Genomic DNA, 16,303 nt, shown 5'->3' with positions numbered 1-16,303 from the left:
TTATTAGTCTTCCTGTTGAACTTGATTACCCTTTTTCCTAGGTACCCTAGGAAGACAGGCTCCTCTTGCGGCTTCTCCCTTTTGATATGAAGCAAGATCTGTCTGCAAATTTACTGTTCCCTAAGCTCTGTTTACATGTTAAACATTCAAGGAGATAAGATATTCACAATCGTAAGAGTGAAAATGTATGCAGACACGAGTGAACTGTCAGTTACACCAATGGGACAAGAGTTCACTGGCCTCCAAAATAAGTCCACTTTTGATATACGCAGTCCATGAGCTGTCTGTTGTTGCCTAGGACACCTGCATTGATTCAGGGTAGATAAAGGTTTTCAATAGAATGGATAAATGTGTTGAATAAAGAAGAAAGTGCTCCCGTTCTCAGAACTATCAAATGTTTGTGAAAAACCTGTCTGAAACTGAGTCCAGGCTAAAACTTCTGCATGCTGCTGTTCCCCATTATCCAAGTCACTGCAACTTGGTATCCTCTTTTGTCCTGTCTGTACTTGAGTCTGAAAAGAGGAAAGGAGGGACTGATGCATGATCAGGCCTCTTACTCTTCTGCTACCCTTAGCCTGCAGTGCCTCTGTTTTCTGCCTTGATTCAATGATTTAATCTGTGGTGCGCATCATGAGTATCACCAAATAATCATTTATGCTCAGTCAGAGGAAATACGTCTTCTGCTGCCCAGTACGACTTGCTATGGATAGTATAGTAGAAGCGATGATGGATCCAGCGTTTTTGTCATAAGCAAGTTCCTTGCCGTGTTCAGGCACAGGAATAAAAGCAGATGCTATGTTCTTAGAATAGACTTCTTGAGCAGGCAAAGTATTTTGATTGTCTCTGTCCTCGCTGCTAGAAGTCATTATGTCTGGTCTTTCAGACTGAATGGCTGGTTGTCAGACACGGCCCGAATTTCCTTTCTTTGCTTCTTTCAGGATCTGATTGTCCTCCGAGATGGGTTTAACTTGCTGCTACCCAAGGTGAGAAGGTGATTATGCAGTGTCTTGAAAGTGGGCAGCGCTGATGTTCTGTGGATAGCATGTTTAGCCTGGATTTCCTTAGGCCTCGCTGGGGAGCTAGGAGGAGCTGGCTGCTTGGGTTATCCTCAAGCACGTGAACAGTTATCTTCCTTTTGTTTCTCAGGTCTTTCCCCAAAACTTCTCTACTCATCATGGGAATTGTAAGCAAGTGTTGTTAGGTACTAGCAGTTTACATGTGCCACAGGCACCAGTTTCAGAAAACAACTGTACTGCTTTCAAGATGATCTTAGGCAGCCTCATAACTATATTACTAGGAGTGCATCAGCATTAAAGGAGCTATATAAGACAACTTTCTGAGTTAAGTGTAGTTGGAGTGTATCTGGCCTGATTGTCTTTGCACCTTATTTTCCCTGGACCGTAAATGTGCCGATTACACCCTAAGCAGCTTTATTTCTGACCAATTCCAGGAATCAAGAAAATACTCAGGGCTAATCCAGCTGCAGGCTTGGGTTGGGTGTGAGGACTGGACTAGCTTCAGCTAAAGACCAGCTGCTTACATCATCCCATGCTTGAGTTTCTTAGCAAGTAAAAATTGTTCATGTGCCCTGAAAATATGAAGCACACCATGTTCTACAGTTAGACAGAGATATTCAAAGACTGTATCCTTGTTTCCGTCCCCTTTTTCTCACAATGTTGTGCTTGAGCATGCCAGCTTTTGCTCTTTTTTTTTTTTTTTCCCCCCACCCCACCCCTTTCTCATTCCACCTCTTTTCCATCCTCCCTGCATCCACCAGCTCGCAAGGGTGATCAGCCGGCTGGCCGACTTTGCTGAGACACACGCTGACCTGCCTACCTTGGGCTTCACTCACTACCAGTAAGTAGCCATCGGCCTTTGCTTTCATTCGTTCAGCTGTGCTTTGATAAACTGACCTGCTACTACTCTTTCTTTCTCCCTTTTTATCATCTCTGACCTGTGGCAGCTGGCATTGCTGGACATCGTTAAGACATTGGTGGTGGTTCAGAAAAGAAATATGTGCCTATTTCCAGCCTTGCTTCAGGAAATTGGACTTCTGCTTTGAGTACTGTCAGCAGTTGTTTTAACAGAGCCTCATAAAGAACTTGTTAACGTAGATATGTAAATCCTGGGTTGTTTCAGAAGGTGATTTTTGAATTGCACTAAGCCTGTCAGATATTTTTAATGTTTGTTTTCCCATCAGTTGTATTCAACTGCAGCTTAGAAAGGCTTGTTACTGGCAGGAAACCACAGCTATTCATTCTGCTAAACTTTTCTTCTCAAGATCTCTGTTTTCATGCATCGCTATATGAAAAAAAAAAACAGGAAGAGTTTCCCATTTAACAAGACAATGGCATTTTCTGTCTCTGGGAAATTACATTTTTTTTGTGCAATACTGCTGGTGTTACTGCTTGTAGGCAGGTTCCTGAGTCAAAATACAGTAAGGTTTGGACTGGTCTGTTGTTGGGGAAGCTAATTAATCCACAACTTCATGAAGATATTTTGCTTTCAGAGGCTTTAAACTGTAAGCCTGGATTTTCTGTCCTGGTGACATGGAACAGCAGACCCATGGCAATTAAGCACAGATCATGTCAGAATCAATGTCTGACACTTTAAAATCACTCCCAAAGGAGAGTGGGAGCATCAGTTCAGGTCTCTGATTAATGGTCTTGCTGTATGTGCTGTGTTGTTCAGTCAGTTTCAGTCCTTGGTCCCTCTTTACCGAAATCTTTTCAGAGGAGTATTACCTGGTTTTTGTTTCGCTCTGAATTTTAGAAAGAGTGCAAAGGAGTATTCAAGAAATATATGCAAGGCAAGTCCTACTAGTGAAAACCATGTTTAAAGGCAACAGATACCTTGACTTTTTCAGTCCTGTGTCAGCAGGGCCCCCTGACCTGTTTAGGAGCAGGTCCACATTTTCCCTAGCTTCTCTTGCTGCTTATGTACTTGCAGAGGTCTTTCTTGTTGCCTTTCATATCCCACACGAGATTAAACTCCAGATAGGCTTTGGCTTTCCTACCACCATTCCTGTACTGTTGGACAGTTTCTCCATTTCCTCCTGGATCACACATCCCTACCTCTACATCTTCTCTGCTTTCTGTGCCTGAGCTTAATCAGAGCACCTTGCTCATCTGTGAAGTCTTCTTAAAACAGTAGAGGCCTTCTGTGTCCTTGTCATCAGAGCGACTAGGGCGTGTGGCAGTGGTACTGTGCTCACTGTCCCTTCCTCCCAGCTCTCTGCATTCTCCTGCCTGGCTGGGCCCCTAGAGGGTGCCATCTGCCAGCAGAACCGCTCCCACCCAGCTGGCTGCAGGATCCCGCTACATGAGGCTGAGGAGCAGAAATAAGGAGCCTGGGAGTGGATCCGCCATCTCATGTCATTTGTCACCACCTGAGGCTTTTCCATTTGATGGAGTTCTGGAAAAAGGTCATCAAGAACTTCTTTCTGAAAAGAACAATCTTATCGTCTAGTATAATTGACTAGTGATATGTTTGTGCCAGATTTCTTTAACTCCTGCTCTGACAAGTCAAAGAGGTCTTAACAGTAGACTCATCATCTAAGGATGGTCTTTTTGGAGTTACTGTGTAAATCACCAAGGGGTTGTGTTCTGTTCCCGGTTGTTTTCAGACCTGCACAACTCACCACTGTGGGGAAACGCTGCTGCTTGTGGATCCAAGACTTGTGCATGGACCTGCGGAACCTGGAGCGAGCTCGGGACGACCTGCGCTTTCGGGGTGTGAAAGGCACCACTGGCACTCAAGCCAGCTTCTTGCAGCTCTTTGAGGGAGACCACAGTAAAGTAAGTCAGTCAAGCCAGAGAGCAGACTTTCAACCTTGAAATATTCTCCTATCTGGAATGCTTTTCTCTTTAGGGGCGTGTGAAGATTCTGGCATCAAATTCTTCTTGGGTCATTGCATACTGAGGTTCTTTTTGTTTTGTTTTTGTTTTTTGTCCCTCTGAGGTTGAAGAGCTGGACAGATTAGTGACTGCAAAGGCAGGATTTAAGCGGTATGTAACAAGAATGCTCCGTAACCTAGATTTGGTGTTAACAAAGTCTGACTCTTGCTTTCTGTCTTGGCTCAGATTCCACCAGCTGCCAAACTGACATCTGTGTCACCGCTGATTTTACCTTCCCTTGTGGTCTTTCCTTGCCACTTGCGGCTCTCTGGAGGAAACTCCATCTCCTAACCAGGCCACTTCTTTAAGGCACAGCTGTCCACTTTTCTTCTGCTTCACTCTCTCTCCTTGTGCATGCTGCCCAAGGAGCTGACAGCCTGAATCCGAACCTGTCATCAGAGCAAAATGACAGCACTGGCATCCACTTCAAGAGCCATTGCCACACCTTGCTCATCCAGTTTAATGTCTGGAGCGTTCAACTTCTGTGCTTGTTTCTAGATCTTACATGGTCACGGGGCAGACCTATAGTCGCAAGGTGGATATTGAAGTCCTCTCTGTACTGGCCAGTCTGGGGGCATCTGTTCACAAGGTGAGCGCCGTATGTGTATACAGCAGGAAGAAGGACAAGAGAAGGTGCTTGTGCTGAATGCTTTCCTCAGGAAATATTAATTGGCGTTTATTGTTCAGTTCCTCTTTGAGGTCATGTAAATCTCCATTGGGTGCGTGCTTAGGCATCAGATATCAAAAATCTTAAGACCAGTGGTGGGTGGCAGGGAGGAGAACAACACAGAAGCAAGTTTACTGGGAAGATTCCAAGATGTGTTAGCAAGTCCCACACCAGGTATTAGTCTAATCTGTGCTAAATAAGTCCAAGCAGAGTAAATGTCTTTTCCAGTGCATACGAGTTTTTAAATTCCACCATTCTCTTCCCATCAGTTGCATTTCTGATAATAGTTTTATTTTGGCTGGCCTTGTGGATTCTTCTCATTGATTTATCTCTGTTCCCTCCCTTGGCCTTCTTTTAGGCTAAAGTGATCAGTGGTGTTCTGGTTTAGTTCCACAAGCTGGCTGGTTCAGTGAGCACTCATTATCTATATTTGCAAATCACTGTGCTTCTGTTATGCCTTCTCAGTGTTTCTTCCTGATATCTTTACCATTCCATGCAAACATTGGCCCTGCTTGGGGTCCTGATGTAGTCTAATACAGTGGACAGCCTTTTTTGTTTATGCTTTCTTGACTTTGGGATTTTTAGATCAGGAAGCATGATTGTAGTGGCAATTTTTCACTGTCTCACAGATTCTCATCTTGGACACAAATGCGGTCAGTTCTGCCTGATCACTGACAGGAGATGTGTGTTGGTTTGGTTCTGTGTGTTAATTTCCTGGGCTTTTTTCTAGATTTGTACTGACATTCGTCTCTTGGCCAACCTGAAGGAGATAGAGGAGCCCTTTGAGAAAGACCAGATTGGTAAGGGATGGTTGACATTTCTTGGACTGGTGTATGGACGTTTTTATTTATGTTGGTGCAGCCTTGTAAGCAAACTTAGAAATGTCACTGTTGGAAGTTGTTTTTCATCAACTGGGGTGCAAGGTTTTTAGCGTATTGAATTATTTAAAAAATAAAAATAAAAAAGAACTACAGAGGCTTCTGGATATTAAGTAATTACTTTGATTTTAATGTTTGTATTCTTCAGTTCCTGGGTTTTGGGGAGAGAAGAAGCAGTCGTGTATTCCTTGCTGCCCACAGAAGACCACTTGGGTCTGAGGAGAACTCAAATGTTCTCCACTCCTCATGAAGCTAACTGGAACTGTAGGTTTTCAGCTTGAGTCAGCACATTTTGTTGTCAGTTTGTACACTGACAAATTTGGAACAATCAAACCCTTTCCAGAAGAATACCAATGATGTGTTTCTGATGTTTGTTTAAAAAAAAAATAAAAAAATGGGAAGGAAACGGTTTTGGATCTTGGCTAGGAGAAACCTCAGGCACCCTAAATAGTTCTGTAGGATTGAGTCAGCGGTTTAAACCTTAGCCCTATCTGTTATTTGAACCATTCTACACCTTATGCTTGGTTTTTGTATTCATTTCACTAGAACAAATGGCATCAGTATAACTATCTGACTTTGAAGGACAGCGCTCTCATGAGCCTAGAGAGGTGGTGCTAAGTACCGCGCTAGAGATGAAGTCCATCTGTTCCTTTTATGTGGCAGTGCTTCTTCTGTTCTGCAGAATGGCAGAATGTCTTCTCACTTTTTTTCCCACCGCACTTAGATGTTTCTAATCTGGAAAAGCATGATGTCACTTTCTTTATTCCATTTTGTCCTCAGAAAAACCATCATGTTTGGGGGCTTTAGCACATTGGGAACCATTTTTTTTATTTTTCTTATCTGGGGGAGGACCTGCATCTTCCTGAGCACGCTATCTCTATTGCCCTGTTCCCATCACTCTTTCTCCTTCCACAGGTTCAAGCGCCATGCCCTACAAGAGGAATCCAATGCGCTCAGAGCGGTGCTGCAGCCTGGCTCGACACCTGATGACTCTGGTCCTGGATCCCCTCCAAACAGCTTCTGTGCAGTGGTTTGAGCGAACGTTGGATGACAGTGCTAACAGGTTTGTTTACATCGTGCAGTGCAGCAATTTTAAAATATCTTGTGCAGGAAGGTCCTTTAGGTATATTTGGAACGGACTATTTTTACACTAAAACCACAGGTTACCGTCTTGACGAAAAGCAGACCTGATAGAATCTAGAGACTACAAACTGGTTTTCTCTCAAAGGTCAGATGAAATTTGCTAGTTTTCTTTATCAGTCAAGATCTTTTTGCAAAGCAATCCAACGGAGAGAAGAGGGCTGCAGAAAACACAGGTGATTAATTGATCTTGTAGTCTTGTGGTTTAAGAACGTACTGTTACAGCATATCAGATCTCACATTTTGCAAATTAGCTTTCATTTCTGTTTTGAACACAGCTTTTGACCCTACTCTTTTTCACTCATAATGTTGAATAATGCAACAGTTTATCTGTAATCCCTTCACCCTCCAACTAATCTAAAGAAACTTATTTTTATCTCTCTATAAAGTGTTCTCCTTTAAAGGAAGTAAATTAGAACCTAAAGAAAGAACGCAAACCATTATTAATCAGTCTTATAAAAACCTGTGCAGATCTCTTAGCAAAGCTTGCTGAGCAATGTTTTTGTTTTCTGATTCTTCACTGTGCCTATTTTGAGATGAACCAAAGTTATCTATAATGAATTATTAGTAATTGCGTTCAGTTCATCCATCTAGCAGTTAGTACTAAATTTGCATAAAGTTCATATTTACCTTTGATATTTCAAAGTAGTCTTCTTCATTTGAATGTTTTAGGGTAAAAGTAGTCTTTTGCTGTAAAGTCTGATCTTCCCAATTCCTAAGGCACAGGACATATGGAACAATGAACAGCAGTTCTGGCTAGAAACTGGTGTTCAGTTTGCTTCTGAGAATGTTATTTTAACAAAATGTCTGCGTAAAAATTTGTGAAAGAATAAAATATTTTTCTAAAAGGACTCCACAGCTGCTAATACTACCTGTCTTGCTAAGGAAAGAGCTGAATGGACAGCATAAAATACAACATTAAAGAAGTTGGATACTGGTTGATACGATGGGTTCGTTTCCCGGTAGCTGCCAAGCGTAGAAATAATACTGGAATGTTTCCCGTTTTATTTTCAGTTCATCTAATATAAAGGGTCATTTGTCCGTTCCGTAATCCGTATAGAAAATTCTGTGCCTTGGACTTCTGTTGTCAAAGCTAAAGTGTTTTGAAGAGAGGGCAAGCCAGAGAAAAGGCAAGCAAATAACCTATGAAACAGCAGACGGAGCATCCTTCTCAAAACAGTGTGATAGAACTGGGAACCTTAAACGTAGCACAGGACTCAAGTGCAAGCATCTTTTTAAAAGATCTCAGCTGAGAAATGGGCCAGGTACTGCTGTCACAGTAGGGTGATGCTGTACTGGCTGCACTGTGACCCAGAGCCTTTTGCCTGATACAGCTTAGTGCCCACCATTGCTTTCCTTTCCTTCCTTTCCTTTTTTCAGTCCTTTTTGTCAAGAGCCTTTGTAGTGATGTGGAGCTGGTCTCTTGGAGGAAGCCCCCACCACACAGATGGGCTGCTTTCAGCGTTCCCCGCTGAGCGCAGCCAGGCACAGAATGAGCGTGCAGCAAGCCTTCCTGCTGCAGGCAGGATCAATAGATGAGGCAGTGCACAACACCTAGGGGAAGATAGTCTCATGTGTTCGCTGGCTCTGTAAATTCCTGCCCTCTTTTCTGGCTTTGTTACCATTAAATTACCTCAGAGCTTTCTGCATGTGCCTCTGTGCCACCTTCTCTTTCCCTTTCTCTGATGACCTTCCTTCTCCCAGCAGTAGCTCTCAACATGGGTAGCTGGTTTTTTAGCTTTCCTGATTGCAACCTTTAAGCAGCAAGAAGCACCCATAAAGGGAACAATTCAAGCTTTAGAGCCTCAGTAACGCTACCTGGAGACATTTACAGAAACGTGAGAGCTGAACTTGTGGTAGACTTGAGCATGACCTTTATTGCTAACTGGTGCCCCGGGTACCTGTGTTTTCTAGGCGCGTGTGCCTGGCTGAGGCTTTTCTTACAGCTGATATCATCCTGAGTACGCTGCAGAATATCTCCGAGGGACTCGTAGTGTATCCAAAGGTAAATCATTACATAGCATGTGCGGTGTTGTATCCTTGATGATACTGCAACTATACCAAGGTGGGGGGGAAATAGTAAATCTTCCCAAAGATTATATTTCTGTCTTTTTGTTCAAACAGTTTCTGAATTTTGTTCTGTAAGGTAGATCTCCTACAGCCCTGTTAATTACCCACAGGTTTAAAAAAAAAAAAAAAGCAACAGCAAAACAACAACCTCATTGTGCATCTTTTCCACAGTAACATTCCAGACAAAATTTAGCTTCAAGCTATTAGCTTTGTACCTGGATTTCCAGAGCTAAATTCAAAAAGAGAAATTATCTATCCTGGGGATTCAAAGGGAGAGAAAAACCTCACCAGGGGTCCCAGCTGCCTACAGAATTCCTGTAATGCTGCTGTCTTTGTTTGAAGGTGATAGACAGGAGGATCCGGCAGGAGCTGCCTTTCATGGCCACGGAGAATATCATCATGGCGATGGTGAAAGCAGGGGGCAATCGCCAGGTACAAACGCATTCAAAAATTCTTTTGTTCCCTGCCTGATGTCTCACTCTTGAGAAACAAAAGCTTCTCTTTTTTTGTTGTCCTGAATATCTCACCTTTCTTTGTTCTCCACTTAACTCTCACAGAGTTATTAATGTTACACTTGTGCTGCAAAGCCAGACTCTGCTCTCTGAGGAGAGAGCAGTTGTTGAGATCCTTATTTACTGTTAGGAACACTGTGTGTTTGAGCTAATCTGGCTCTCTGTGCTGGAGGGCAGAGAGACCTATTTATTTTTGCTACATGAGATACAAGTGGGTGCTTTCCTTCTGTACATGTTTGAGGGAACGTGGAACGCAGGCCAGGCTTCTTCAAATGGAACACGTTGGCAGTTGGGTACCTTTATAAATTAAAGGAATGAATCAGTGCTGTTAATGGAAAAGCAAGTAAGATGAAATCATTCATTCTTGTGTCGCACTTCCTTTATTCAGTACAGTGCCTTTTGTTGCTAACTTTGTTTATGGTCCTTCATTCAATTTTCTGTGTCCAAGCAAATTGAAGTTAATTGTTTTTCTTAGCAAATAGGTTCAGACACAGTTAGATTATGTTTCCTTATCATTTAATTTCAAAGTTCAGTTTAAAACTGGTAATGAAATCTACATCCTACACAGCTAACTTATTTTCTCTCACCTTTAGACTGTAATGTTTCCATCAGTAATTGTTTCCTGTAAAAGATGAAGTGAAACTTGCAGTATAGTAACAGCAGAAAGGTTTCCTAGAAGCTTTGAGTAGGATCTGTGGTTCTGGTTCTCTGGAACACTTCTGGCAGCTCACCCAGTCAGGAAACATCCTTTTTCCTGTCTTTGTGTCTGTGATGTTTGTCACTGTGTCAGGCAGTAAGCTTCCTAACCAAACACATTAAGGCTCATATTCTGTGTAAAAGTTTCCTTATCTTTTCAGCTGGTTCTCTTTCTAAAGTATCCTGTGTCTATATAAACAGTCTACTCTATTTAATTAGATTGAAAAGCCAATTTCATTTGTGTTTGTTATTGGCTTACCTTCTTTCTGGTGCTCTTTACTTACAAATCTTTAGAGTTGAGTACGCTTATAAAAGCTGTTCTTATTCACAATATGTTCTGTTTTCGTGCGCTGAAAACTCTGTAACAACAAATTTTCTGAAGACAAATCGGAGGTTTTCCTACCTCACACCATAAAAACTTACTTGCCTTCCTCACCACTGAACAGCACCCTCCTCCTGAACATCCTAAACAGCTCTGTTTGCCTGAAGAATGTCAGTGCTGGAGCAGGATGGCCTTTGAATAGAGGAAATAAGGAAAAGGAGATCATTTTCCTTCTAAACAAAGACCGCTCAAGGATAATACATTTGAGAAGATTCCTGCTTGGCTATAAATGTCATCACATAATTATTTTAGCACCAGCATGGCAGCATCTGATCTTGTGGGTGGTCCTCAGTTGCATTTGGGTTCCCTTGTTTTTACAGATTGATTTCACAGGAAGTCAAAGGTGGAGGAAACATTTCAGAAAAATTACGAGTTTTGTCAGTCTTAGTTCCATATGAGGATTCTCTAGCAAAGAATGTCTTAAGGCCCTCGGATTTGTGTGCTTCTTTCCCTTCAGTCTGTTTGTCCTTCTGTAACCCATGGTTTACATAGTTCACTGCTGATTAAGTTGGACAGCTTCTCTTCTTTTTTCTTTTCCAAGTTTGTAGATTGTTATGCTCTCAAGATGTTCCATGCAGGGGATGACTCTTTGTGAATAAGGAATTCCTCTATTATAGTTCATAGAATATTTTGGGAACAGCTATGTGAGTCTGTCTTTGGAAAAACTGTGCAAGTAGGGTATGGAACAACTGGAGAAGAAAAAAAAACAACTCCATAGAGAATCCCAAGAGTATGCAGAGAGTTTGAGGAAGTGTGAAGGATTCTACTGCTGTAAGCCTGTGGTGTGATTGAACAGGGAACATGTATGTCGTTCAGACTTCTTTAGCCTCAAAAGGCAGAGATGTAGAAGGATCAGGAAAATCTTGTTTTCCTATAGTGATATGAGATGCTGCAGTCCAAGCTGTCTCGTTTGTGTGCTGTCGAATGCAGTATGCTTTGATGTTTCCCCTCCTGCACAAGCAGGATAAATGTGTACAGTGAGTAACAACAAACTAAATGCTTTCCTTTTCCCTCCTCTTCCCCCTGCTCCTGCAGGATTGCCATGAGAAGATCCGTGTTCTCTCCCAGCAAGCAGCTGCTGTTGTGAAACAGGAGGGGGGTGATAATGACTTCATTGCCCGTGTCCGTGCTGATCCTTACTTCAGCCCCATCCATGAACACCTTGACAGCCTTTTGGATCCTTCATCCTTCACTGGACGTGCTCCTCAGCAGGTAAAGAGGCTATAGGTTTTAGGTGTTGCTATGCAATTAATTTTTTTAATCCCGCATCCTGTGTACCAGAGTAGTACTCATATTTCATACCTCTGTTCCTACTGCTGTGGCAGACACACACTTACCTTGTTTCATTTGACTGCCTTGTCTTTCTGCCCTGTGGGCTTCACACTTGATCCTGGGTATGTCTGACTGCTCAGTGCCTCTGTGAAACAGACCCCAGTGAGGCTAGCAGGTCTGAATAGGGAAAGGAACATCTTTCTTCTACTAACTTTCTTTTTCCTCTCGTTCTTAAACAGGTGGCAAAGTTCCTAAAGGAGGAAGTTCGACCGGCACTGATTCCATACCAAAGCAAGATGGGTGGGAAAATTGAGCTGACACTGTAGGCATATGCAGCAAAGGCATCTGGGTACAGAAAAATAATAAAAGGCTTATTGAACCAAGTCTGTTTATGATGTCACGTTATTTTGGTTGTCTACAGTATGTTTAACCCTCAGAGCTTACACCACTTTGATTCCAGATGGGCTTTTCATCCTTTGTCCACTATTTAATCAAGCCTCCATCTATTGTGTGCAGAGTTACTGAGAAACGCTCGATGGTGACAGGGTGGCTTTATCACTGTGCCTTTTGCTGACCCCTTACAGAGCACTGCCAGCTGTTTAAAAGAACAGTGGCTGGTGCAGCCTGACATTCATGTGTGACTTACTGAAGAGCCAAGGGTAAGGGGAGCTGAGCCAATTCCCTTCTTATTCATCTGCTCTTAAGCTTTCTCCACAGGTAGTTCAAAAGATTCTAAAAGGCTGTCCTTGTTTTTAGAGTACTCTTAATTTTGGGAGCAACCAGGCAAAAAAGATTCGAAAGGGAGAGGCCATGGAACTTCTTGGCTGCATCTAACTGGTGGTCTTTCAGAGCTCTGTAGCAGTTTTAATACTGTACTTTCTGGCAAGCTTGTTTACAGGTGTAGGTTAGGAACCAGCCATTGTGATTTACTTTTCCAGGTCCTTGACTGTAGGTGCTTGCAAGTGAACTGTATGTGGACTCTGGCACATGCAAGTCATTCTCTACTGCAAGTAAGTTTTGTCTGTTAAGAAAAACAATGTGGGAATTCACTGAATGCCAGAGAAATTCAAGAGGTCTTTGGTCTTATTTCTGATCCTCAATATTCTGCTTATAGCATCTGTGTGCTTTACTGGGCATTCAGTACCGGACCAAACTTGTCTCCCTTTGACTTAAACTGGAATGAGTTCCTTAGCTCTTCTTCCCTAAAAGCTCCTTCTTACCTCTGTTATTTTTTCAGGTTCTCAGAGATACTGCGTTAAGTATTATTTGATTCTTCTTGAAATGTGATGGCTGAAGAAAATTAGGGAAAACAATAAACTGAAATAAGCTATCTGCTTTCCTGAGGGCCATAACTACTTGAAGAGGATTTCAAAATACAGTAGCATGTTGTAAAGAGACTTGGCTATATTAAGCAGTTGGAGAAGTGGGAATCTTCAGGCCATGATCGCCTCTCATCCAGATGCCTCTAGACTAAGGCACTGGTTAAGTTTTATGATGTCTAAAATATTTTGCCTGTTTATGCTATTAAAATTTAATTAGCCATCTGTTTGGAAAGGGTAATTTCAATTGAACGCTGTATCATGGGCTGCAGCAAAAGAGGAGAGGCAGCAGGGAGAGGGAGGGGACAGTTCCCCCTCTGCTCTGCCCTTGTGAGGCCCCATCTGGAGTACTGTGCCCAGGCCTGGGGCTCAGCACAGGAATGACATGGAGCTGTTGGAGTGGGTCCAGAGGAGGCCATGAGGATGCTCAAAGGCCTGGAGCACCTCTCTCACCTGTGAAGGCAGGCTGAGGGAGCTGGGCTTGTTCAGCCTGGACAGGAGAAGGCTCTGGGGAGACCTCATTGCGACCTTCCAATCTCTGGAGGGAGCTTACAGGAGAGGGACCGACATTTTACCTTGTCTGATAGTGATAGGACAGGGGCAAATGGCTTTAAACTAAAAGAGGGGAGATTTAGGTTAAGAGTTAGGGAGAAATACTTTATTGAGAGGGTGGTGAGGTGCTGGCACAGGCTGCCCAGAGAGGTCCCCATCCCTGGAGGTGCTCAAGGCCAGGTTGGATGGGGCCCTGGGCAGCCTGAGCTGACCATAGCCAACCATTCCCAGCCATTTCATACGACAACACCAACGGACCTCAACCCCCGTTCTCGTCGCTTCCTACCCCTCCCCCTGTGCCTGAGGGGGCCTCAGTCCCGCTCCCCGCCCTGCCTACAGCTCCCAGCGCGCCCCGCGCCGCTGCCCGGATGCCGCGCATGCGCGAAGCGGCGCCCGCCGAAGCGGCGTGTGGGGCTGCCGGGGCGCCTCGGATTCCCGTCCCGCCGCGTGAGGGCGGGCGGCGCGGCGCGGCGGGAGAGAGGGCGCTGACGGGAGCAGGTGAGCGCCGGGCGGGTTCGGGAGTCGGGGTCGTGGTTAGGGTCGGGGTCGTGCCGCCGGGTGGGGGGCGCTCAGCGGGCCGCCCCTCAGCCGCGGGGCTGTCAGCCGCGCCTCGCCGCTCCGTAACGGTCGCGCCCCCCCACCGCCCCCGGCTGCGCCCCCCCGGCGTCCCGCTGCTGTGACACAGCTGCTTTCCGTGTCCCGGCCGTCGGCCTCGCTGCCCTCCGCATCTGCTGCTGCCTGGCGGGATGGCGGCCTGCCCGTCTCCTGTCAGCCGTGGGGAGAGGCACGCGTGGCACTGTGACGGCAACGCGGCAGTACCCCTGGGGCAGCGGGCGCGGAGAGCGCTTCTGAGGGCCCTGCGGGCTTCGGCTGCGTGAAGGGCTGGGGGAGCCGGGAGGCGGGTGGCACCCCTCGTCCCTGTGACGCTGCCTTCGCTGCTCGCTCCCTGCAGGCTGGGAACATCTCGGCAGGCAGCGGCTGCGGGCTCCGGGACAGCCGGTGTCCGTCACAGAGCTGGTGAGGTAGGGAAAAGGAAAAGCTTCTTCGCGCCCGCCTCTCTGCCTTCCTGATTTTCTGAGGGATCTTTGCGTGTACGCAGGTACTTTCCTTCTCAACAAGTAGGTTTCAGTAACAGGCAGTGGGTTTTTTTCTTAATGCGATGGCGTGTTTTCCTAATTCACCGTGTCTCGATCTCACTCTGCTTGGCTTGCTGTGATACTTTGGGGCAAGTGGTAGGAATAACATAGTAATAGAGCCCTGAGGATCCTTCAGCCCTAACATACGAGAGGGAGAAACAAAGTGTTGCTGGAATTAAGAACATTCGCTGTTCAGTAATGGGAAACTGGGTCTTAAAATCCCTGAAAAATGACCGGCAGGAGTGGGGCGCTGCTGTGCTTTTGCAGAGCAGAATACAGTTGCTCAGTGGATAATCTGAATTCTAGAATGGTTTTTCAGCTGCTACAGTCTGAAGGGGTGTGCTGGGAAGAAAAGCTGCTGGAACGAAGATTTGCTTCATTACACCTATCTGGATGCACACAGCATCTCTGGAGCTTTCCCTCTGCAGAAATGAAGGGTGGATTCCTGGAGAATGCGTGAAGTAAAAAAGGGAGGAGGGCACAAGAAGAGGCATGGCCTGTAATTATAGATGTCAGGATGGAGACTGGTTGTGTCCTGTTAATATAAAGTTATGTTAATTCTGTGTTTCAAAGACTGAAATGCCAGGTGCCGCCTTTTTCTGTTCCTGTTTAGGATGCTCTGACAGTGTGTCTTGGTAATCTCAGGGAGATGATGTTCAACAGAGGAAAGACATGAGCAACAGCAGCAGCGGAGAGGAGGGAGCACGCTGGTGAGGGGTTGAAGCATTCAAGGCCAGGCTGGTTGGGGCTTTGAGCAACCTGGTCTGGTGGGAGGTATCCCTGCCTATAGCAGGGAGCTTGGAACTAGATGATCTTAAACGTCCCTTCCAACCCAAACCATTCTGTGATTCTGTGACAATGAACATCAGCTGGTGAGCTGAGGGGAGCACTGCACAGCTGCTCAGGACTGAAACAATTCCTCGGCTTTGGGGTCTCTGCAATGTTGTTTTAGGTTTGGCTTCATTCTGTACTATTAACCGGAGCATTTCAGCTTTGTACCCTCAGCAGCACACAGACCTGTTTAAACTTCTTTCCTTGCCACCTTTTATCAGACAGTCAAAACTGGAGACGTGCAGAACTCACTCAGGGTGAATATTTGGGAGCGCTGGGGAGGGGTGTTCCTGTCTCATCTTGCTTGTCAGCTGTGCTGCTGCGGGCTGCAGGTAGTAAAAAATCCATTTGTTTTATGAAATAGAAGAAAAGAAAGCTGGCGTGTTGTCATTAATATGATGAGAGGAGTTGTCACTGCCCCGTCAGTGCAGTGTTTGCTGGCTGGGTAATACCTGATGATTCAGAAATGAGAGAAAGTGTCCATAACTCTGACAGCCCTTTTGTTCTGGAGAAGAAGAATTCCTGATCTCCAGCAACAGGAAGTACGGTTATTTCTGTCTTGTTTTGTTACAAACGCTAATGATCATCGTGTCGTTTGCTTTTGTTTTTTCTTTGAGTTATCTGCTCAAATAAATTTCTGCAGGAGCAAAAACCAGCTATGTGTTAGGAGCTTTGCAGACAGTCCTGGAAGGTGCTTTGGGTGTTATTTGGCTGCTTCAGAAAGTTGAGTTGTATGAAGGCAGAGCCCTGAAGAAGATAATTTGATGTGCTGTGGGAGATACTATCCTTAAAATGCCGTTTTTTGGAGCCAAATGAAGTGAGTGCTGCTTAGAGTCCTGCTGGGTGAGTCCGAGGTTCTTCTGCTCACAACGTGAGTTGTGCGTGAACAACAGAGCTACAGGGGAGCAACCTGAACTGAGCCTTCCTTGTGTCTCGCAGAGGGAATGATAAC

The 16,303-nt window shown here is 44.9% G+C and overlaps 2 protein-coding genes across 3 annotated transcripts in view; both read left to right on the top strand.

The window, feature by feature from the left end:
* The window catches only part of ADSL (adenylosuccinate lyase), a 28,937-nt gene extending 17,041 nt beyond the window's left edge, over window positions 1–11,896 (top strand). The window contains exons 3-13 of the mRNA XM_021384655.1: window positions 939–983; window positions 1,778–1,857; window positions 3,626–3,797; window positions 3,961–4,007; window positions 4,395–4,485; window positions 5,294–5,363; window positions 6,357–6,504; window positions 8,496–8,586; window positions 8,994–9,083; window positions 11,277–11,453; window positions 11,753–11,896. Coding sequence (XP_021240330.1) covers window positions 939–983; window positions 1,778–1,857; window positions 3,626–3,797; window positions 3,961–4,007; window positions 4,395–4,485; window positions 5,294–5,363; window positions 6,357–6,504; window positions 8,496–8,586; window positions 8,994–9,083; window positions 11,277–11,453; window positions 11,753–11,839 — 1,098 coding nt within the window. The 3' untranslated portion in view covers window positions 11,840–11,896. The remainder of the gene's footprint in view (window positions 1–938; window positions 984–1,777; window positions 1,858–3,625; window positions 3,798–3,960; window positions 4,008–4,394; window positions 4,486–5,293; window positions 5,364–6,356; window positions 6,505–8,495; window positions 8,587–8,993; window positions 9,084–11,276; window positions 11,454–11,752) is intronic.
* Window positions 13,734–16,303, top strand: part of SGSM3 (small G protein signaling modulator 3) — a 26,817-nt gene continuing 24,247 nt past the window's right edge. The window contains exon 1 of one of the 2 annotated variants that reach the window (XM_021384579.1): window positions 13,734–13,882. The gene's annotated coding sequence lies outside the window, so the exon portion shown is untranslated. Of the gene's footprint in view, window positions 13,883–14,336; window positions 14,407–16,303 lie in introns of those variants that run through there. The other variant, XM_021384629.1, reaches the window with a different exon arrangement.

Source organism: Numida meleagris, chromosome 1, assembly GCF_002078875.1.
Source record: "Numida meleagris isolate 19003 breed g44 Domestic line chromosome 1, NumMel1.0, whole genome shotgun sequence".
Lineage (NCBI taxonomy): Eukaryota > Metazoa > Chordata > Aves > Galliformes > Numididae > Numida > Numida meleagris.
This window is presented reverse-complemented; position numbering and strand designations above follow the sequence as displayed.